This window comes from Cherax quadricarinatus, chromosome 87 (assembly GCF_038502225.1).
Source record: "Cherax quadricarinatus isolate ZL_2023a chromosome 87, ASM3850222v1, whole genome shotgun sequence".
In the NCBI taxonomy this organism is placed as follows: Eukaryota; Metazoa; Arthropoda; class Malacostraca; order Decapoda; family Parastacidae; genus Cherax; species Cherax quadricarinatus.
This window is the reverse complement of record NC_091378.1, coordinates 5,752,229-5,775,668: the sequence shown is the minus strand read 5'-3', so window position 1 is coordinate 5,775,668 and position 23,440 is coordinate 5,752,229. Positions and strand designations below refer to the sequence as shown.

At 40.7% G+C, this 23,440-nt stretch overlaps 1 protein-coding gene across 5 annotated transcripts in view; it reads left to right on the top strand.

Annotated features, from left to right (window-relative positions):
* Positions 1–23,440, top strand: part of Sec5 (secretory 5) — an 86,630-nt gene that overhangs the window by 23,902 nt on the left and 39,288 nt on the right. For all 5 annotated transcript variants that reach the window (XM_070103739.1, XM_070103742.1, XM_070103740.1 and 2 more), the window contains exons 6-11: positions 5,151–5,271; positions 6,377–6,591; positions 10,497–10,612; positions 14,674–14,914; positions 20,257–20,412; positions 22,583–22,732. In XM_070103739.1, coding sequence (XP_069959840.1) covers positions 5,151–5,271; positions 6,377–6,591; positions 10,497–10,612; positions 14,674–14,914; positions 20,257–20,412; positions 22,583–22,732 — 999 coding nt within the window. The remainder of the gene's footprint in view (positions 1–5,150; positions 5,272–6,376; positions 6,592–10,496; positions 10,613–14,673; positions 14,915–20,256; positions 20,413–22,582; positions 22,733–23,440) is intronic.

Sequence of the window (23,440 nt, the reverse complement as noted above, 5' to 3'; positions counted from 1 at the left end):
AGTTGGAAATGACCTGCTGGTCCATGGGCTGCAGGAGAGGAGTGGTATTAGGAGGCAAAAACTTCACCTTAATGAAGCTCATGTCCCCATAAAGTCGCTCTGCCACGTCTGTAGGATGACCAGGGGCATTGTCTAACACCAGGAGGCACTTAAGTTCTAATTTCTTTTCAGTTAGGTAATCTTTGACATTGGGGGCAAATGCATGGTGTAACCAGTTATAGAAAAAGTCCCTAGTGACCCATGCCTTACTGTTTGATCTCCACAGCACACACAAATTATCCTTGAGGACATTCTTTTGCCTGAACGCTCTGGGAGTTTCAGAGTGATACACTAATAAAGGCTTAACTTTGCAATCACCAGTAGCATTGGCACACATCAACAAAGTAAGCCTGTCTTTCATAGGCTTATGTCCTGGGAGTGCCTTTTCCTCCTGAGTAATGTAGGTCCTGCTTGGCATTTTCTTCCAGAACAGGCCTGTTTCATCACAATTAAACACTTGTTCAGGTTTCAGTCCTTCAGTTTCTATGTACTCCTTGAATTCACGCACATATTTTTCAGCCGCTTTGTGGTCCGAACTGGCAGCCTCACCATGCCGTATCACACTATGTATGCCACTACGCTTCTTAAATCTCTCAAACCAACCTTTGCTGGCCTTAAATTCACTCACATCATCACTAGTTGCAGGCCTTTTCTTAATTAAATCCTCATGCAACTTCCTAGCCTTTTCACATATGATCGCTTGAGAGACGCTATCTCCTGCTAGCTGTTTTTCATTTATCCACACCAATAACAGTCTCTCAACATCTTCCATCACTTGCGATCTTTGTTTCGAAAACACAGTTAAACCTTTGGCAAGAACAGCTTCCTTGATTGTCTTTCTGTTGCCCACAATATTAGAGATGGTTGATTTGGGTTTCTTGTACATCCTGACCAGGTCGGTGATACGCACTCCACTTTCATACTTATCAATGATCTCTTTCTTCATCTCTATTGGAATTCTAACCCTTATTGCTGTAGGGTTAGAACTAGAAGCTTTCTTGGGGCCCATGGTCACTTATTTTCCAGAAACAGCACCGAAAACACTGTAATAATACGAAATATTCCGATTGTATGCTTGAATGTTACCGCGGAGGCTGGCTGGTAAACAATGCCACCGGCGGAACATATGAGGCTGGCTCAGGCCGCACATTGGACGCGTCTCGGACGAAGGGCACTGAGCGGGTTTTTGGGCGGTATGCGGGGCAAAATTTTAGCGATCAAAGCGTCCGGTATGCGGATTGTCCGTTATGCAAGGCGTCCGGTATGCGGGGGTCCACTGTATAATACTGCGCGGAATAGACAAGGTGGACAAAGACGGGATGTTCCAGAGAAGGGACACAGACACAAGAGGTCACAATTGGAAGTTGAAGACTCAGATGAATCAAAGGGATCTTAGGAAGTATTTCTTCAGACATAAGAACATAAGAACGAAGGAACACTGCAGAAGGCCTACTGGCCCATGCGAGGCAGGTCCAAGTCTCCTACCGGCTTAAGCCAATGCACCCAACCTAGTCAGGTCAGGTCACATTGACTTAAGGGAGGAACACGGCAACCGACCTGGTAGCACAAGCTATCAGGTCCAACTCACACCCACCCACATCCACTCATGTATTTATCCAACCTATTTTTAAAGCTACACAACGTTCTGGCCTCTATAACTGTACTCGGGAGTTTGTTCCACTCATCCACAACTCTATTACCAAACCAGTACTTTCCTATATCCTTCCTGAATCTGAATTTTTCCAACTTAAAACCATTGCTGCGAGTCCTGTCTAGGCTAGATATTTTCAGCACACTATTTACATCCCCTTTATTTATTCCTGTCTTCCATTTATACACCTCAATCATATCCCCCCTAATTCTACGTCTTTCTAGAGAGTGCAGATTCAGGGCCCTTAGTCTATCCTCATAGGGAAGGTTTCTGATACATGGGATCAACTTTGTCATCCTCCTTTGTACATTTTCCAGAGAATTTATATCCATCCTGTAATACGGTGACCAAAACTGTGCAGCATAATCTAAATGAGGCCTAACCAAGGATGTATAGAGTTGAAGAACAACCTGAGGACTCCTATTATTTATGCTTCTTGATATGAAGCCAAGGATTCTATTAGCTTTATTGCGAACACTTATGCACTGCTGTCTTGGTTTCAGATTACTGCTAACCAGAACTCCTAAATCTTTTTCGCAATCCGTAATATTAAGATCTACATTATTTAGTTTATATGTGGCATGGTTATTGTCCTGTCCAACATTTAGAACTTTGCATTTGTCTATATTAAACTGCATCTGCCACTTCTCCGACCACTGCATCAGTCTATTCAAATCTTCCTGGAGTGCTCGAATGTCCTCGTCAGAATGAATTCGACGGCCTATTTTGGTGTCATCGGCAAACTTGCCGATGTCGCTCTTTATGCCCTCATCTATGTCGTTTATGTAGATTGTGAACAGCAGGGGGCCCAACACTGACCCCTGTGGAACACCGCTCGTAACGCTTCCCCACTCTGATTTCTCCCCATTTAAGCAAACTCTCTGCTGCCTATTTGTCAACCATGCCTCTATCCAGGAAAAAATTTCTCCTCCTATTCCATGTGCTTTAATTTTCCTCAATAGTCTCTGATGTGGGACCCTGTCAAAAGCCTTACTGAAGTCCATATACACAATATCATATTCATTACCATGATCTACCTCCTCAAATACCTTAGTGAAAAAAGTTAATAAATTCGTAAGGCAGGAACGCCCCTTTGTAAAACCATGCTGAGATTCGTTGATTAATTTATGCTTTTCAAGGTGGCTACGAACTGCCTCGGCAATTATTGATTCCATAAATTTTCCCACTATGGAGGTTACGCTTATTGGTCTATAGTTCGAAGCTAAGGACCTGTCACCTGTTTTGAAAATAGGTATCACATTTGCCATTTTCCACTTATCTGGCACCATGTCCGTTTGTAGTGATATGTTGAAAAGATTAGCCAAAGGTGTGCTAAGCTCCTCTTTACATTCCTTTAGAACCCTTGCATACAGTTCATCAGGGCCTGGGGATTTGTTAGGTTTTAATTTATCTATTTGCCTAAGGACCATGTCACTCGTGACCCTAATCGTGCACAGTTTATTCTCGTCCTGTTCTACATAATTTATCATTACTGGAATATCACTGGTATCCTCCTGTGTAAAAACTGAGAGGAAGTATGTGTTAAAAATTCTACACATTTCCTTATCACTGTCAGTGAAATAGCCTAGAAAGTGACGTAGTGGAGGCGGGAACCATACATAGTTTTAAGGCGAGGTATGATAAAGCTCATGGGGCAGGGAGAGAGAGGACCTATTAGCAATCAGCGAAGAGGCCGGGCCAGGAGATATGACTTGACCCCTGCAACCACAAATAGGTGAGCACACACACACACACACACACACACACACACACACACACACACACACACACACACACACACACACACACACACACACACACACACACACACACACTCACACACACTCACACTCACACACTCACACTCACACACTCACACTCACACACTCACACTCACACACACACACACACACACACACACACACACACACACACACACACACACACACACACACACACACACTCACTCACTCACTCACTCACTCACTCACTTGTTGGATGTCCAAGCTTCTTGCATACAAAGCTTCCTTTATCCCTCCCTCCAACCTTTCCTAGGAAGACTAAATACAAATAAAAATCCTGAATAATTCAGCATTAACCCTCAATATGGTGTTGAGTCCTGGAGGGGGGAAGTACAGTGCCTGCACTCTGAACTAGGGGTGACCATGTTGTAGTTTGAATGGCCATCTGAACAGTGATGTTAGCACAGTTCTGGCAAGGCAGTAATTACATGAATGACAGTGAATGTGTTGCTTCCTTTTTTATGAGTTGAGCTACCTTGGCAGAAGATGGCCTGTGTATTTAAAAATATGGAGAAAGGAAACAGATTGTTATTTGATAATGGTCTCGGGTGAACTGGAGTGTTGTTTAAGGTTGTCTGCATATCTTTGGCTATTAATGAATTATGTAAGCTAGTGTGTGAAAGGAGGAATTACTCTAGTCTACAAATATACTGGACATGCATTCTCATGCTCTGGAATTTGCTGCCTTGTTTAATGCCCATAGGCGTGGAGGGATTAGGTTCCTAGATGTTTTGTGAAAGTAGAAATTACAAATAATATCAAGTCAAGCCAGTGTATCAAATTTTGCTTCAGATTGAAGTTCACTTTGAAATTATATACCTTCCCTTCGATTGAACCTGATTGCTTTCCATTCATCAGGTATTACTATGACCTCCTATAAGCTTAGCACTTTCCTCTTAATCTTCTGTTTTTCAACACACCGGCTGTATCCCACCGAGGCGGGGTGGCCCAAAAGGAAAAACAAAAGTTTCTCCTTTTACATTTAGTAATGTATACAGGAGAAGAGGTTACTAGCCCCTTGCTCCCGGCATTTTAGTCACCTCTTACAACACGCATGGCTTACGGAGGAAGAATTCTGTTCCACTTTCCCATGGAGATAAGAGGAAATAAACAAGAATAAGAACTAGAAAGAAAATAGAAGAAAACCCAGAGGGGTGTGTATATATGTGCTTGTACATGTATGTGTAGTGTGACCTAAGTGTAAGTAGAAGTAGCAAGACATACCTGAAATCTTGCATGTTCATGAGACAGAAAAAAGGACACCAGCAATCCTACCATCATGTAAAACAATTACAGGCTTTCGTTTTACACTTACACCTCCCTGGGCGGTTGCTGTCTACCAACCTACTACCTATTTTCCTCTTAATATAATAACGATAATTTATACCATATCTCTGTAATATATCATTCTCCTCCAGTTAATTTTGACATAAATAACGACCTGAATGAAGACTCAGGTGTGGGGAAGCCATTGAATTAAGAAATGGTGGATAATTTCCTGTAATCTTTCAGTAAAAAGGTTGGATAATTGAAATCCGTGATTATGGAAAATTGCTACGTTATAGATTTCAAAGGTAGTAGAAAAGAACACCAACACTTGTACTCAAATTTTATTTATAACGAATAGTTATGTGTAGTTAATTTGTTTGCTTTTTCAGGCTAATGTTGGGTCAGTGATTGAGCAGTTAGACACTTTGCAAGAACTTAAGTGCAAGTTTGAGAGTGACATTCAAGAATATGGCCGAAATTCTACGCAGTTGTTAGAAAAATCTATCATAGGTAGGTGCAATACTGGTTGGAAGATGTGCCATGTATACTGTACTGTAAACTGTAGATTTTTTTTCACACCAGCCATCTCCCACTGAGGCAGGCTGATCTGAAAAAGTGGAAACGAAAGTTATTCACCTTTTTACATTTAGTAATTTATACAGGAGAGGGGGTTACTAGCCCCTTGCTCCTGGTATTTTAGTGTCCTTTTATGACATGCATGGCTTATGGAGGAAGAAATTTTTCTCCACTTTTCCTTGGAGAATTGTAGATATTTTTTTTTTTTAACAAACTGGCCATATCCCACTGGGACAGGGTGACCCTAGTCATCTAGGTTGTTTTTTGTCTATGTAGGCTTGCAGACTACTAACAGCAGCATCCTGGTTGACAAGGCAATCAGCATGGAAGTCTGGCCTCAGGCCAGGCTCTAGTAGTAGGAGAACCTTTGTAGCCACAGTTATGTCACTGAGGTGTACTAGGATTTGCTCACTGTCTTCACTCTTTCTCCCTATATATATATATCTCATTTGAGAAACTTGTTAAGAGTTGTATATACTTTATACAGACAATGTAGCTTAGTCTTATGAATGGTTTTTTAAGACTGGCCATCTCCCACAAAGGTAGGGTGACCCAAAAAAAGAGGAAATGCTTTTGTCATTATTCATTTATCACTGTCTTGCCAGAAGTGTGCTGATATTAGAGATCAAATGGCCCTCTGAGCTGCAACATCCCCACCCCTCTTTCAGTGCAGCCACTAAAGTCTGACTCCATGAATGTTACACCCAGACAATACATCAGCTCACAAAAGTCATGAATCCCTTCATGAATATTACCTTGCTCACACCCAAACAATACATCAGCTCATAAAAGCCATGAATCCCTTCATGAATGCCTGCTCACACCAAAACAATACATCAGATCACAAAACCCATGAATCCCTTCATGAATGCTTGCTCACACCCAAATAATACATCAGATTACAAAAAACATTTGCCTCTACTCTACTCTAATGCATTCACACAAGCCATTAACACTGTAGGCATATTTTACACATTTCATTAATGTTCATATACTTTGCCAAATTTGTACACATTTCTGTTTTTTTTTTTTCGTACAGAATGTAAGGAGGAAGCAGACAAACTCTTTGAAGATGTACTTCAACGCAAGGATCGAGCAGATGGGACAAGAAATGCATTGAATGTTTTACACCGTTTTCGTTTCCTCTTGTATCTTCCCGTAAACATAGAGAGACATATACAGAAAGGGGATTACGATGTGGTCATAAACGATTTTGCTCGAGCCAAGAGTCTATTTGGTGATACACAAGTACCAGTAAGTAAATATTACAGTTTTATATGTAGTAATTGTCTAAATCAGAATATATTTCTAGATGCTGTAATTACTGAGGCTATAACTGAAGATACTATAACTAAAAATACTACAAATATAGGCATTACGTAATTACAGATGGTATTACTATGGATACAGTTACTACTGGTGCACTAATACTACAGGTGCTATAACTACTGATACAGTAACTACTGGTGCACTAATACTACTGATGCTATAAGAACAGCTACAGAAACTACTGGTGCACTAATACTACTGATGCTATACTGTATTTCATCACATTTGTTCTGTGCACTATAACTTTTTTTTTTATTTTTTTTTTTAACATGCTGGCTGTCTCCCACCGAGGCAGGGTGACCTGAAGAAGAAACACTTTCACCATCAGTCACACTATCACTGTCTTGCCAGAGGCATGCAGATGCAACAGTTTAGATGCCCCATTATCTTAAGAGCACATATCCCAAACCCCTCCTTTAGAGTGCAGGCATTGTACTTCCCACCTCCAGGACTGAAGTCCAGCTAACGGATTTCCCTGAATCCCTTTACAAAATATTACACTGCTCATACTCCAACAGCTTGTCAAGTCCCAAAAACTGTTTGTCTCCATTCCTGTCTAATATGTTCACACATGTCTACTGTATGTCTAAGCCCCTTGCACACAAACCTTCTTTACCCCCTCCTGCCATCCTTTCTTAGGACAACCCCTATGCTGCCTTCCCTCTACTACAGATTTATACACTCTACAAGTCATCCTATTTTGCTCCATCCTCTCTAAATGACCAAAGCACCTTAACAACCCCTTCTCATTCCCTTGGATAATACTTCTAGTAACTCTTCACCTCCTAATCTCCAAACTATAAATTCTGTGCATAATATTTATACCACACATTTCCCTCAGACACGACATCTCCACTGCCTCCAATGGAGGTTTTATTGTCATTTACAGTACAGTGGACCCTCGACTAACGCTATTAATCCGTTCCTGAGAGCTCATCGTTAGTCAAAATAATCGTTAGTCAAGTTAATTTTCCCCATAAGAAATAATGGAAATCAAATTAATCCGTGCAAGACACCCAAAAGTATTGAAAAAAAAAAATTTAACACATGAAATATTAATTTTAATACACACAAACTGAAGAAGACATGCACAGTTACATGACACTTACCTTTATTGAAGATCTGGTGATGATTGATGGGATGGGAAGAGGGGAGTGTGTTGATGGTGTTAGTGTTTAGAAGGGGAATCCCCTTCCATTAGGACTTGAGGTGGCAAGTCCTTTTTCGGGGTTACTTCCCTTCTTCTTTTAATGCCACTAGGACCAGCTTGAGAGTCACTGGACCTCTGTCGCACAATATATCTGCCCATAGAGGCCTGTACCTCCCGTTCCTTTATGACATTCCTAAAGTGTTTCACAACATTGTCAGTGTCACCATTAAACACTTGTTCAGGTTTCAGTCCTTCACTGTCTATGTACTCCTTGAATTCCTGCACATATTTTTCAGCTGCTTTTTGGTCCAAACTGGCAGCCTCACCATGCCTTATCACACTATGTATGCCACTACGATTCTTAAATCTCTCAAACCAACCTTTGCTGGCCTTAAATTCACTCACATCACCACTAGTTGCTGGCATTTTTCTAATTAAATCGTCATGCAACTTCCTAGCCTTTTCACATATGATCGCTTGAGAGATGCTATCTCCTGCTTTCTGTTTTTCATTTATCCATACCAATAACAGTCTCTCAACATCTTCTATCACTTGCGATCTCAGTTTCGAAAACATAGTTGCACCTTTGGCAAGAACAGCTTTCTTGATTGCCGTTTTCTTGGCCACAATAGTAGCGATGGTTGATTGGGGTTTTGTGTACAGCCTGGCCAGCTCGGAGACACGCACTCCACTTTCATACTTAGCAATGATCTCTTTCTTCATATCCATAGTAATTCTCACCCTTTTTGCTGTAGGGTTGGCACTAGAAGCTTTCTTGGGGCCCATGGTGACTTATTTTGCAGGTGCAATCACTAAAAAGGCTGTGATAATATGAAATGTTCCGATTGTATGCTTGGAAGCGACCGCGGTGGCTGGCTGGCTTGTAAACACTGGCCAGAAGTGGACGCGTCTCAGACGGAACGAATAGTGTTGGTGGAGTTTTTTAGCGCTAACTGAGGCAAAATTTTTGCGATAAAATGTATCGCTAGTCAGATTTATCGTTAATCGATGCCATCGCTGGTCGAGGGTCCACTGTATTATGTTTGCTTGTTTTCCAAATACAGTGGACCCTCGATCAACGATGGCATCGTCTAACGTTAAATCCGACTAGTGATACATTTTAATGCAAAAATTTTGCCTAGACTAGCACTAAAAAACTCGACCAACACGATTCATTCCGTTCGAGATGCGTCCACTTGTGGCCAGTGTTTACAAGCCAGCCAGCCAGCCACCGCGGTCCCATCCAAACATACAATCGGAACATTTCATATTATCACAGCATTTTTAGTGATTGCACCTGCAAAATAAGTCACCATGGGCCCCAAGAAAGCTTCTAGTGCCAACCCTACAGCAAAAAGGGTGAGAATTACTATGGATATGAAGAAAGAAATCATTGCTAAGGGGTTGGAGGTTAGTGGGGAGGATGTGGAAGAGTTGGTGGAGGACGACAATGATGAACTAACCACTGATGAGCTGCAAGATCATCTTCAACAGCAAGAGGCCAGACCTGAGGAAACTGCTCTGGAGGAGGGGATAGAGAAATTGAGGAAGTTGCCTACTTCAAAGATTAAGGAAATGTGTGCAATGTGGCTTAAAGTGCAAACCTTTTTTTGATGAAAATCACCCTGACACAGCTACTGCAAACCGTGTTGGCAACCTGTACACTGACAATGTTATGGCCCATTTTAGGAAAGTCTTAAAGGAACAGGAGGTGCAGAGCTCTATAGACAGATATGTTGTGCGACAGAGGTCCAGTGACTCTCAAGCTGATCCTAGTGGCATTAAAAGAAGGGAAGTAACCCCAGAAAAGGACTTGACACCTCAAATGGAAGGGGATTCCCCTTCTAAACACTAACACCATCAACACTCTCCCCTCCTCCCATCCCATCAATCATCACCAGATCTTCAATAAACGTAAGTGTCATGTAACTGTGCATGTCTTCTTCAGTTTGTGTGTATTAAAATTAATGTTTCAGGTGGTAAAAATTTTTTTTTGTTCATACTTTGGGGTGTCAGGAACGGATTAATTTGATTTCCCTTATTTCTTATGGGGAAAATTAACTCGACTAACGATAATTTCGACTGACAATGAGCTCTCAGGAACGGACTAATATCGTTGGTCGAGGGTCCACTGTACTATAACTCTCAAAACAAAAATGCAAAATTTATCACTTGGTTCATTGCTATTACAAACACGGGTAATAGAATGACCTGTAACCTGGTCGTAATGGGTTTTTGGACCAAAACAAACTCAGCAGTAATATTGAACTTGTATTTCCTTCATCAGATATATATACAATTATGTACACTTATGTACACTATGTACAGGAGTTGAATATAAGTGTACCACGGTGACAAAGAATGGCAAACAGAAGCCAGAGAGAGAAGGCACCATAATCAACCAGCTGCTAAGCGATTCTGGTAAATACTGACCACGAGTGAACCACGTCGCCTCAGCATAGGGCAGGTTCGCCTGTGGCTGGACAATGAACCAAGGTACTGATTTAATGACGGGTACCCTAAAAATCGTTAAACCCTTAGCACCCAATTCACTGGTTGGAAGGCAGCCTATATGGGAGTGTGCACATAGGCCGAATAAATTGTAACATACTCTACATGCCACAATTGCCATCCTAAATTTTCTGTAATTTAAATATACTTTTCACTTTTTTGTTTTAAGCTTTTCCGTCGATTCTACAGTGAAGTGGAAAAACGCATTGAAGACTTGCAAAGTGTTCTTGGGGAACAGCTGATCCGAATGCCTTCATCTCTTGAACACCAGAAGAAAATAATAAGGTATGGAAGAACTTTTGTGCTTTTAAGAATAACATTAGCAAAGTGAATGTAAAACAAAAGCCTGTAATTGTTTTACATGATGGTAGGATTGCTGGTGTCTTTTGTCTGTCTCATAAATATGCAAGATTACAGGTATGTCTTGCTACTTCTACTTACACTTAGGTCACACTACACATACATGTACACGTTTATTTATACACACTCATCTGAGTTTTCTTTGATTTTATCTTAATAGTTCTTGGTCTTATTACTTTTCCTTTTATATCCATGGGGAAGTGGAATAAGAATCTTTCCTCCGTAAGCCATGCGTGTTGTAAAAGTCAACTAAAATGCCGGGAACAATGGGCTAGTAACCCCTTTTCCTGTAAAGATTACTAAAAAGAAGAAGAAGAAGAAGAAAATTGTCAAAGTGGTAAGTCTGAATGTGCGTGGATGTTGTGCAAATAATAAGAAAGAGATGATTGTGGATGTTATGAACGAGAAGAAGCTGAATGTCCTGGCTTTAAGTGAAACGAAGCGGAAGGGGGTGGGAGAGCTTCAATGGAGAGGAATAAATGGGATTAGGTCAGGGGTTTCAAATAGAGTTAGAGCTAAAGAAGGAGTAGCAATAATGTTGAAGGATAAGCTATGGCAGGAAAAGAGGGACTACAAATGTATAAATTCAAGGATTATGTGGAGTAAAATAAAGATTGGATGTGAAAAGTGGGTTATAGTAAGCGTGTATGCACCTGGAGAAGAGAGAAGTGTAGAGGAGAGAGAGAGATTCTGGGAAATGTTGAGTGAATGCATGGGGAGCTTTGAATCAAGTGTGAGAGTAATGGTGGTTGGGGATTTCAATGCTAAAGTGGGTAAAAATGTTATGGAGGGAGTAGTAGGTAAATTTGGGGTGCCACGGGTAAATGTAAATGGGGAGCCTTTAATTGAGCTATGTGTAGAGAGAGATTTGGTAATAAGTAATATGTATTTTATGAAAAAGAGGATAAATAAATATACAAGGTATGATGTAGCACGTAATGAAAGTAGTTTGTTAGATTATGTATTGGTGGATAAAAGGTTGATGGGTAGGCTCCAGGATGTACATGTTTATAGAGGGGCAACTGATATATTGGATCATTATTTAGTTGTAGCTACAGTTAGAGTAAGAGGTAGATGGGAAAAGAGGAAGGTGGCAACAACAAGTAAGAGGGAGGTGAAAGTGTATAAACTAAGGGAGGAGGAAGTTCGGGGGAGATATAAGCGAATGTTGGCAGAAAGGTGGGCTAGTGCAAAATATGAGTAGTGGGGGGGTTGAAGAGGGTTGGAATAGTTTTAAAAATGCAGTATTAGAATGTGGGGCAGAAGTTTGTGGTTATTGGAGGATGGGGGCAGGTGGAAAGAGGAGTGATTGGTGGAATGATGAAGTAAAGGGTGTGATAAAAGAGAAAAAGTTAGCTTATGAGAGGTTTTTACAAAGCAGAAGTGTTATAAGAAAGGCAGAGTATATGGAGAGTAAAAGAAAGGTGACGAGAGTGGTGAGAGAGTGCAAAAGGAGAGCAGATGATAGAGTGGGAGAGGCACTGTCAAGAAATTTTAATGAAAATAAGAAAAAATTTTGGAGTTAAACAAGTTAAGAAAGCCTAGGGAAAGTATGGATTTGTCAGTTAAAAACAGAGTAGGGGAGTTAGTAGATGGGGAGAGAGAGGTATTAGGTAGATGGCGAGAATATTTTGAGGAACTTTTAAATGTTGAGGAAGAAAGGGAGGCGGTAATTTCATGCACTGGTCAGGGAGGTATACCATCTTTTAGGAGTGAAGAAGAGCAGAATGTAAGTGTGGGGGAGGTATGCGAGGCATTACATACAATGAAAGGGGGTAAAGCAGCTGGAACTGATGGGATCATGACAGAAATGTTAAAAGCAGGGGGGAATATAGTGTTGGAGTGGTTGATACTTTTGTTTAATAAATGTATGAAAGAGGGGAAGGTACCTAGGGATTGGCGGAGAGCATGTATAGTCCCTTTATATAAAGGGAAAGGGGACAAAAGAGATTGTAAAAATTATAGAGGAATAAGATTATTGAGTATACCAGGAAAAGTGTACGGTAGGGTTATAATTGAAAGAATTAGAGGTAAGACAGAATGTAGGATTGCGGATGAGCAAGGAGGTTTCAGAGTGGGTAGGGAATGTGTAGATCAAGTGTTTACATTGAAGCATATATGTGAACAGTATTTAGATAAAGGTAGGGAAGTTTTTATTGCATTTATGGATTTAGAAAAGGCATATGATAGAGTGGATAGGGGAGCAATGTGGCAGATGTTGCAAGTATATGGAATAGGTGGTAAGTTACTAAATGCTGTAAAGAGTTTTTATGAGGATAGTGAGGCTCAGGTTAGGGTGTGTAGAAGAGAGGGAGACTACTTCCCGGTAAAAGTAGGTCATAGACAGGGATGTGTAATGTCACCATGGTTGTTTAATATATTTATAGATGGGGTTGTAAAAGAAGTAAATGCTAGGGTGTTCGGGGAAGGGGTGGGATTAAATTATGGGGAATCAAATTCAAAATGGGAATTAACACAGTTACTTTTTGCTGATGATACTGTGCTTATGGGAGATTCTAAAGAAAAATTGCAAAGGTTAGTGGATGAGTTTGGGAATGTGTGTAAAGGTAGAAAGTTGAAAGTGAACATAGAAAAGAGTAAGGTGATGAGGGTATCAAATGATTTAGATAAGGAAAAATTTGATATCAAATTGGGGAGGAGGAGTATGGAAGAAATGAATGTTTTCAGATACTTGGGAGTTGACGTGTCGGCGGATGGATTTATGAAGGATGAGGTTAATCGTAGAATTGATAGGGAAAAAAGGTGAGTGGTGCATTGAGGTATATGTGGAGTCAAAAAACATTATCTATGGAGGCAAAGAAGTGAATGTATGAAAGTATAGTAGTACCAACACTCTTATATGGGTGTGAAGCTTGGGTGGTAAATGCAGCAGCGAGGAGACAGTTGGAGGCAGTGGAGATGTCCTGTCTAAGGGCAATGTGTGGTGTAAATATTATGCAGAAAATTCGGAGTGTGGAAATTAGGAAAAGGTGTGGAGTTAATAAAAGTATTAGTCAGAGGGCAGAAGAGGGGTTGTTGAGGTGGTTTGGTCATTTAGAGAGAATGGATCAAAGTAGAATGACATGGAAAGCATATAAATCTATAGGGGAAGGAAGGCGAGGTAGGGGTCATCCTCGAAAGGGTTGGAGAGAGGGGGTAAAGGAGGTTTTGTGGGCAAGGGGCTTGGACTTCCAGCAAGCGTGCATGAGCGTGTTAGATAGGAGTGAATGGAGACGAATGGTACTTGGGACCTGACGATCTGTTGGAGTGTGAGCAGGGTAATATTTAGTGAAGGGATTCAGGGAAACCGGTTATTTTCATATAGTCGGACTTGAGTCCTGGAAATGGGAAGTACAATGCCTGCACTTTAAAGGAGGAGTTTGGGATATTGGCAGTTTGGAGGGATATGTTGTGTATCTTTATACGTATATGCTTCTAAACTGTTGTATTCTGAGCACCTCTGCAAAAACAGTGATTATGTGTGAATGTGGTAAAAGTGTTGAATGATAATGAAAGCATTTTCTTTTTGGGGATTTTCTTTCTTTTTTGGGTCACCCTGCCTTGGTGGGAGATAGCCGACTTGTTGAAAAAAAAAAAAAAAATTAGCAGAAGCTCATAGTTTTACAATTATTGTGTCCCTTCAAGGGGGGGTGGAGTGCCTTGATCCAAGGAGTTGGAGCTACCCTCCCTTTCCTTTGATTAAACCTGATTACTCTTCCATTTCTGAAGTGGTGCCTGACCCTTACTGGTTAGGGCCTCTTCTTGAATGCATTTCTGTAGTTTAAGACAATTTTTTCATCAAAAATCCACAATTATGTGACGAACGTTGAGACAAAATTTTGGTCCATCCTAGACCATTGACTTAACAATGGTCCAGGATGGACCCAAGCATTGTCATGAGGTTCCTCACCTAATTGTTTGTTTTGGTAAATTGTTCCAACCATGGTATTGTGACATTTTATTCTTTAGTTATTGTTCATTTGCAGAAATCTTCATCATTTGGAGACTCCTGGTGATCCTGCTTGGCAGTGCCTCTCTGCACAACACGAATACATCCTTCATCTCCTCATGTCTGTCCGTGATGCTCATCTCAATCGGGAAATGGCAGACCACGACCTCGGCTCTGGGGGAGGCAAGACCAATACAGGAGGGACAGGTGGACCCAGACACGCTACACCAGCAGCGAAGTATAATAAGATAATGATGTCATCAGTTGGAGAGTGGCAGGTACTCACTCTCAAATTCTTATGTACACTGAATACTCATGCAGAATAACCACAGTGAAAAAATAATTAAATTCCAAGAGCTTTTGTGATTTCTTCTTTCCTCTTTCCTCCTGTACCCCACCCACCTATAACACAAACTTCTGCCTCACATTCTAATACTGCATTTTTAAAACTATTCCAACCCTCTTCGACCCCCCCCCCCCACTACTCATATTTGCACTAGCCCACCTTTCTGCCAATAGTTGCTTATATCTCACCTAAACTTTCTCCTCCCTTAGTTTATACACTTTCACCTTCAAAAATATATCTTTCTTTCTTTCAACACACCGGCTGTATCCCACCGAGGTGGGGTGGCCCAAAAGAAGAAACTAAAGTTTCTCTTTTCAAATTTAGTAATATATACAGAAGGGGTTACTAGCCCCGTGCTCCTGGCATTTTAGCCGCCTCTTAAAACACGCATGGCTTATGGAGGAAGAATTCTGTTCCACTTCCCCACAGAGGTAAGAGGAAATAAACAAGAACAAGAACTAGTAAGAAAATATTAGAAAACCCAGAGGGATGTGTATATATATGCTTGTACATGTATGTGTAGTGTGACCTAAGTGTAAGTAGAAGTAGCAAGACGTACCTGAAATCTTTCATGCTTTTGAGACAGAAAAATGGACACCAGCAATCCTACCATCATGTAAAACAATTACAGGCTTTCGTTTTACACTCACTTGGCAGGACGGTAGTACCTCCCTGGGTGGTTGCTTCAAAAATATATATATATACATGTACATATATTTATTTGCTCCATGGGGAAATGGAGAAGATTCCTTCATTTGTAAGCCGTGCATACTTAAGAGGTGACCAAAATACTGGGAGCAAGGAACTAGTAATCCCTTCTATCCAAATTACTAAAACTTACTTTCAACAAAACCGGCCATATCCCACCGAGGCAGGGTGGCCGAAAAAGAAAAATAAAAGTTTCTCTTTTTAAATTTAGTAATTTATACAGGAGAAGGGGTTACTAGCCCCTTGCTCCCGGCATTTTAGTCGCCTCTTACAACACGCATGACTTACGTAGGAAGAATTCTGTTCCACTTCCCCAGGAGATAAGATGAAATAAACAAGAACAAGAACTAGAAAGAAAATAGCAGAAAACCCAGAGGGGTGTGTGTGTATATATATATATGCTTGTACATGTATGTGTCCTAGGTAGTAGGTTGGTAAACAGCAACCGCCCAGGGAGGTACTACCGTCCTGCCAAGTAAGTGTAAAATGAAAACCTGTAATTGTTTTACATGATGGTAGGACTGCTGGTGTCTTTTGTCTGTCTCATAAACATGCAAGATTACAGGTATGTCTTGTTACTTCTACTTGCACTTAGGTCACACTACACATACATGTTCAAGCATATATATACACACACCCCTCTGGATATTCTTCTATTTTCTTTCTAGTTCTTGTTCTTGTTTATTTCATCTTATCTCCTGGGGAAGTGGAACAGAATTCTTCCTCTGTAAGCCATGCGTGTTGTAAGAGGCGACTAAAATGCCGGGAGCAAGGGGCTAGTAACCCCTTCTCCCGTATAAATTACTAAATTTAAAAGAGAAACTTTCGTTTTTCTTTTTGGGTCACCCTGCCTTGGTGGGATACGGCCAGTGTGTTGAAAGAAAGAAAGAGACACGTATATGTAGTGTGACCTAAGTGCAAGTAGAAGTAGCAAGACATACCTGAAATCTTGCATGTTTATGAGACAGAAAAAAGGACTCCAGCAATCCTACCATCATGTAAAACAATCACAGGCTTTCGTTTTACACTCAGTTTGCAGGACGGTAGTACAGTGGTCCCCCGCTTTTCGTAGTTCCCGGCAATCGTAAAATTCGCCAATCATAGGGGTATTTTCGTATAAACATGGACTCGCTTTTCATAGGTTGACTCGTGAGTCGTAGTTCGTCCGGGACGCGTATGCATGGCGTGAGCCAGGGAGGCAGCCAGTCTGGCATTGTTTACCAGTGAGTGAAGGTCCCCTAACGTGCTCCAGCGAAATATTTCATAATATTCCATTTATTTTAGTGCTTGCAAGTACTAAATAAGCTACCATGGCTCCAAAGAAAGCTCCTAGTGCCAAGCCTGTGGTAAAGAAGGTGAGAAATACGATTGAATTTAAGAAAACCATCATTGAACAATATGAAAGTGGTACAAGTGCGGCCGAACTGTCCAGGATGTATAAGAAACCCTACACAACCTTATGTTCCATAGTGGCCAAGAAAAATGAAATAAAGGATGCTGTTGTTGCAAAGGGAGTAACTATGCTGACAAAAATGAGATCACCAGTACTGGAAGAGGTTGAGAAGTAATTATTGCTGTGGATAAATGAGAAACAATTAGCAGGAGATACTCTTATGACTTCATTTATTTGTGAAAAAGCTAGGCAGTTGCATGAAGATTTGGTAAAGAAATTGCCTGCAAATAGTGGTGAAGTGAGTGAATTTAAGGCCAGCAAAGGCTGGTTTGAGAGATTTAAGAACCGTACTGGCATACACAGTGTGGTAAGGCATGGTGAGGCTGCCAGTTCGGACCACAAGGCGGCTGAAAAATATGTGCATGAATTCCAGGAGTACATAAACAGTGAAGGACTGAAACCTGAACAAGTGTTCAATTGTGATGAAACAGGCCTCTTTTGGAAGAAAATGCCAAAGAGGACCTTCATTACACAAGAGGAAAAGGCAATGCCAGGACACAAGCCTATGAAAGACAGGCTGATGCTAATGTTCTGTGCTAATGCTAGTGGGGATTTCAAAGTGAAGCCATTACTAGTGTACCATTCTGAAAATCCCAGAGTGTTCAGGAAAAACAATGTTATGAAGAGTAAATTGTGTGTGTTTTGGAAATCTAATAGTAAGGCATGGGTCACGAGGGAAATTTTCATCGAGTTGTTCAATGAAGTGTTTGGCCCTAGTGTGAAGGAGTATCTCCTGGAAAAGAAATTGGATCTCAAGTGCGTGCTAGTAATGGACATTGCACCTGCTCATCCTCCAAACTTGGATGACCTAATTTTCGAGGAGTTTGGGTTCATCACAGTAAAGTTCTTGCCTCCGAATACCACTCCTCTCCTCCAACCCATGGACCAGCAGGTTATTGCAAACTTTAAAAAACTCGACACAAAAGCAATGTTTCACAGGTGCTTGACTGTGACCACAGACACTCACTTGACCCTAAGGGAATTTTGGAGAGAACACTTCAGCATCCTCCACTGCATAACCCTTATAGGTATGGCTTGGGAGGGAGTGACTACCAGGACTTTGAACTCTGCCTGGAGAAAACTGTGGCCAGATTGTGTCGACAAGAGGGATTTTGAAGGATTTGGGACTGACCCTAATGAGCCTATGTCTGTTGTAAAATCAATTGTGGTACTGGGGAGTTCCATGGGGTTGGATGTGAGTTTGGAGCATGTGGAAGAATTGGTGGAAGACCACAATGAAGAGCTCACCACTGAGGAGCTGCAAGAGCTTCAGCAGGAAGAGCAACACATCGCAGCTCAGAATCTTGCTGCAGAGGAGGAGGAAGAGAGATGGAAGAAGGTGCCTTCTTCAGAAATTAAAGAGATTTTTACTATGTGGGGTAAGATGGAAAGCTTTATGGAGAAACATCACCCTAACAAGGTTGTTGCAAGCCAGGTTGGCAACATGTACAGTGACAAAGTCTTGGGCCATTTTAGGGAAGTGTTAAAGAGATGCCAGAAACAGAGTTCTCTCCACAGTTATTTTGTGAGACAGGACTCCAGTGACTCTCAAGGTGGTTCTAGTGGCATTAAGAAACAGAGAAGAGAAGCAACCCCAGAAAAGCAAATGGTACCTGAGGTGTTGATGGAAGGGGATTCCCCTTCCAAACTATAAACAATCCGCTCTCTCTCCTCCTCCAGTCTCCAATACACTAAGAAGAATCTCCAATAAAGGTAAAAGTTATGCTGTTAATGTTTCATTCATCATTTCCCATTATATTGTTTATGTACTACATGTATATTTCATGTTAAAAATTTTTTTGTTTTAATACTTTTGGGTGTCAGGAATGGATTAATTGTATTTACATTATTTCTTATGGGGAAAATTGATTCGTAAATCGTAAATTTCGTTTATAGTAACGGCTCCAGGAACGGATTAATTACGAACAACGAGGGACCACTGTACCTCCCTGGGTGGTTGCTGTCTACCAACCTACTACCTACAAAATTACTAAATGTAAAAAGAAAAACTTTTGTGTCTTCTTTTTTGGGTCACCCTGCCTTGGTGGGAGACAGCCAGTGCCTCAAAAAAAGAAAACTATAAAGTTTTTCTTCTTTTTACATTTAGTAATTTATACAGGAGAAAGGGTTACTAACCAAACCATACCACAGGTGGGGTTAGAACCTGCGATCTGAGAGTCTCAAAACTCCAGACCTTTGCGTTAGCCACTGGGCCAGCTAGCCAAAATAAGATTCGTCCAACTAGGTATATTTCTACACCATAGGAAGGTTAGCATAGGCACCGCTGTGACCACAAATGCAAGTTTTTACAGACGAATCTCCAGCTAGCATGGCCGTGACGAACTCTAGCTCAAGTCCCCTCAAAGCCATCAACATGACTCACGAAATTGCAATGACACGATTGCAAACAAACCATACCACAAGCAGAGTTAGAACCCGCGATCAGAGAGTCTCAAAACTCCAGATCATCGCGTTAGCCACTGAGCCAGCTAGCGTGTTCTAACCCCGCCCGTGGTAGGGTTTGTTTGCAGTCATGTCATTACGATTTCATGAGTCATGTTGATGGTTTTGAGGGGACTTGAGCTAGAGTTCATCACGGCCATGCTAGCTGGAGATTCGTCTGTAAAAATTTGCATTTGTGTTCACAGTGGCCTGGTCACAGACCGGGCCGCGGGGGCATTGACCCCCGGAACTCTCTCCAGGTAAACTCCAGGTAAACAGTGGTGCCTATGCTAACCTTCTTATGGTGTAGAAATATATCTAGTTGGATGAATCTTATTGTGGCTAGCTGGCCCAGTGGCTAACGCGACGGTCTGGAGTTTTGAGACTCTCTGATCGGGGGTTCTAACCCTGCCCGTGGTATGGTTTGTTTGCAATCGTGTCATTACGATTTTGTGAGTCCTGGCATATTAGTTGCCTCTTACAACACACATGGCTTATGGAGGAAGGATTCTCTTTCTTTTTCCCTTGGAGTAAAAGAAAACTTCAATATTTATATATATTACACTGTAGATCATAGTTTACTTTAGAACACTATATAAATGTATTTTAAAAATATGTATATTAATAAACACACATTGAATTTGAATAAAAATGTCAATCTTTGTTGACAGGCCACTGCTCCAGTCCGTGTTCTTATGGTGGAAGAAATATGTGAGGTATTGTCTACCAACTTTCCAGACATGTGGAAGCTTAGTCAGGCATACTTTGGTGGGGAGCTGCTGCCTCCCACAGCTCAAGTGGACCACTTTAAACATCCCAGGTGCAAGGTTTGTATACAGTGGTTCTTGGAGTTATGATGGGCTGGGGTTATGATAATTTGGAGTTAGGATTTGCCCTCATAGAGGAACTTTGGAATAGGGATTAAAAAATGAGAGATATATTACGAGTGTAATTGTACGACTGTTCTGGGTTGCATTATGGGGAAATCAACCAATCAGCAACTGCGTTGAATGTCTGTGGTAGTATCTCGGCCAGTAGCAGAGTTTGTACTATAGTTTCTTTACTTTTTGGTTTGTAGCTATTATGGGTGTTTTTGCACAAATTCTGGATTATTTAACTGCATTTATTACATGTACACCATCTTTTGCATTAGTAAGTCACCATGGCCCCTAAAGTGTACAGTAAACAGGCCATTACTCTGAAGATTAAGCAAGAAATTAGTGCATTGGTACCTGAGTAGGGCTTTCCACAAACAACTGTCTCTACTGTTATCTAGCAAAAAGGAATATTAAAGAATATTAGTGTGGAATATAGGTAGTAGGTTGGTAGACAGCAACCGCCCAGGGAGGTACTACCGTCCTGCCAAGTGAGTGTAAAACGAAAGCCTGTAATTGTTTTACATGATGGTAGAATTGCTGGTGTCCTTTTTTCTGTCTCATAAACATGCAAGATTTCAGGTATGTCTTGCTACTTCTACTTACACTTAGGTCACACTACACATACATGTACAAGTATATATATACACACCCCTCTGGGTTTTCTGCTATTTTCTTTCTAGTTCTTGTTCTTGTTTATTTCCTCTTATTTCCATGGGGAAGTGGAACAGAATTCTTCCTCCGTAAGCCATGCATGTTGTAAGAGGTGACTAAAATGCCGGGAGCAAGGGGCTAGTAACCCCTTCTTCTGTATAAATTACTAAATTTGAAAAGAGAAACTTTTGTTTTTCTTTTTGGGCCTTGGTGGGATACGGCCGGTTTGTTGAAAAAAATAAATTGGAAAGATGGAAAGACTAACTGTTGTAATTGTGAATAAGAGACAAGTAAATAAATGTTTTAGAAAACTAAGAAGTTGATAAATGAGATACTTGTGCAGGATTTGGTTATCTCTGTTCTGGAAACATTTTTGCCAGCCAGTGGCTTCTTCAGTTCATTAATCTTGATGGACTGAACACATTGACTTCAAGCTGAGGGAGTGATTACCTCAAATTCCTCCTCGTCTTCCATCTTTGCATTGGACTGAAGAAGCCACCAGTCTGTGAAACATTTCCAGAATGAAGATACTCAAATGTTGCACATGTCTCATTTATCAAGAGAAAAATAGATGAAGGGAGACAGTACCTGCAAATTGTATCTGACAATATAAGATACAGTACATAGTTTTACAGTTATTGTGTCCCTTCAAGGGGTCTTGGAATGAATTACCATAAACTATGTATTTTGGGGTTGGTGTTACAATGGTTTGGAGGTACAATGCGTTTTCTGGAACGGATTAATATCGTAACTCAAGGAACCACTGTACATATTTTTATTTTGAACGCTTAAGTTTTAGTGGCTTGAGCATCCAACAGACTTGTGTGAATGTGCAAGTGAATGGACACAAGTTTTTAGTGGGTGTGCTGTTGGAGTCTTACCAGTGTTGAAATTGTTGGCGAAAATGTTACATATCACTGTACTCGGTTTTCATTCACTTTCTTAAAAAGTGATGTAATGTAAGTTTTCTGGGTAACAGTCATTTCATAACTATGGGACAAACCACATAAATTTTTCATTCTATTCTGCCTTTCCTGTGGATGCAATAAAATATGTATATAAATTTTTCTAAGAAGGAGAACAACAGTGTTAGTATGGTAAAATAACTTTTGCAATGAACTGTATAAATTTCTTAAATGCATGATTGGTCACTAGCTGATATTTATTGAGAAGATTTCCAAACATCCACACAAGGACCAACAGTTATTGTGGTCATATTTTACTCTGGCTAATGAAGAGCAACTGGGCATTGAATGATAGTAGAGTGCCTGAACTCTGAAGGAGGGGTGGGGATATTTGCCGTTTGGTGGGGCATCTGAACTAGTATCTGCATGTCTCTGGCAAGACAGTGAGAGTGAATGATGGTGAAAGTGTTTCTCCTTTTCAGGTCACCCTACCTTGGTGGGAGATAGCCAGTGTACCAGAAAATACTAATAATAATGTGATTATAGAATTTATACCTTTTCAGGATATGATTCTTGAGCTGCTGGACGTATTTAGTGGTGTGATGAGAGGAGCAATTATGCCACTTTCTCTACACCCAGATGGACAGAACTTTAGAAAGTATCATGTTTGGCCAGAAGTTTCCTTGGATCAAATTACTTCATGGCTACCTCAGGTGTGTATGAAATAGTAAATTTAAAATTGGATAAGAATAGAGCAAGATTAGTCTCGGAAGGGATTTAATGTGTATGTAACTGGAAGAGCGAGAGAGGGAAACGAGAGGGCTTGGTAGAGAGCCAAGCTGGAATTGAATAGAAAGACATGGTTGCACTTGACCAGTCTTTTTTATTTTCTCTCTTGATAAAAATGTGATGAACTCCAAGAGGAAATGGAATAAGAATTCTGCCTCTATTAGTCATGCATGTAGTAAGAGGTGACTAAAATACCTGGAGCAAGGGGCAAGTAACCCACTTCTCCTATATATATTACTAAATTTAAAAAGAAAAACTTTCATTTTTCTCCTAGGTCACCCTGCCTCAGTGGGATATGGCCAGTTCATTGAAAAAAATGTGGTGAATGACACTCATATTTAATATGCAGTATAAAAAAAAGATCAAATTAAACGTAAAGTACAGTGATGATTTTGTGAAGTTAAATGGTACAATTTTAAATTTTGCTTGTCTTATGAGAACAAACACAGTACATGTAGGAATATAAAATCATCTTCTTTCAACAAACCGGCCGTATCCCACCAAGGCGGGGTGGCCCAAAAAGACAAACAAAAGCTTCTCTTTTCAATTTTAGTAATTTATACAGGAGAAGGGGTTACTAGCCCCTTGCTCCTGGCATTTTAGTCGCCTCTTACAACACGCATGGCTTATGG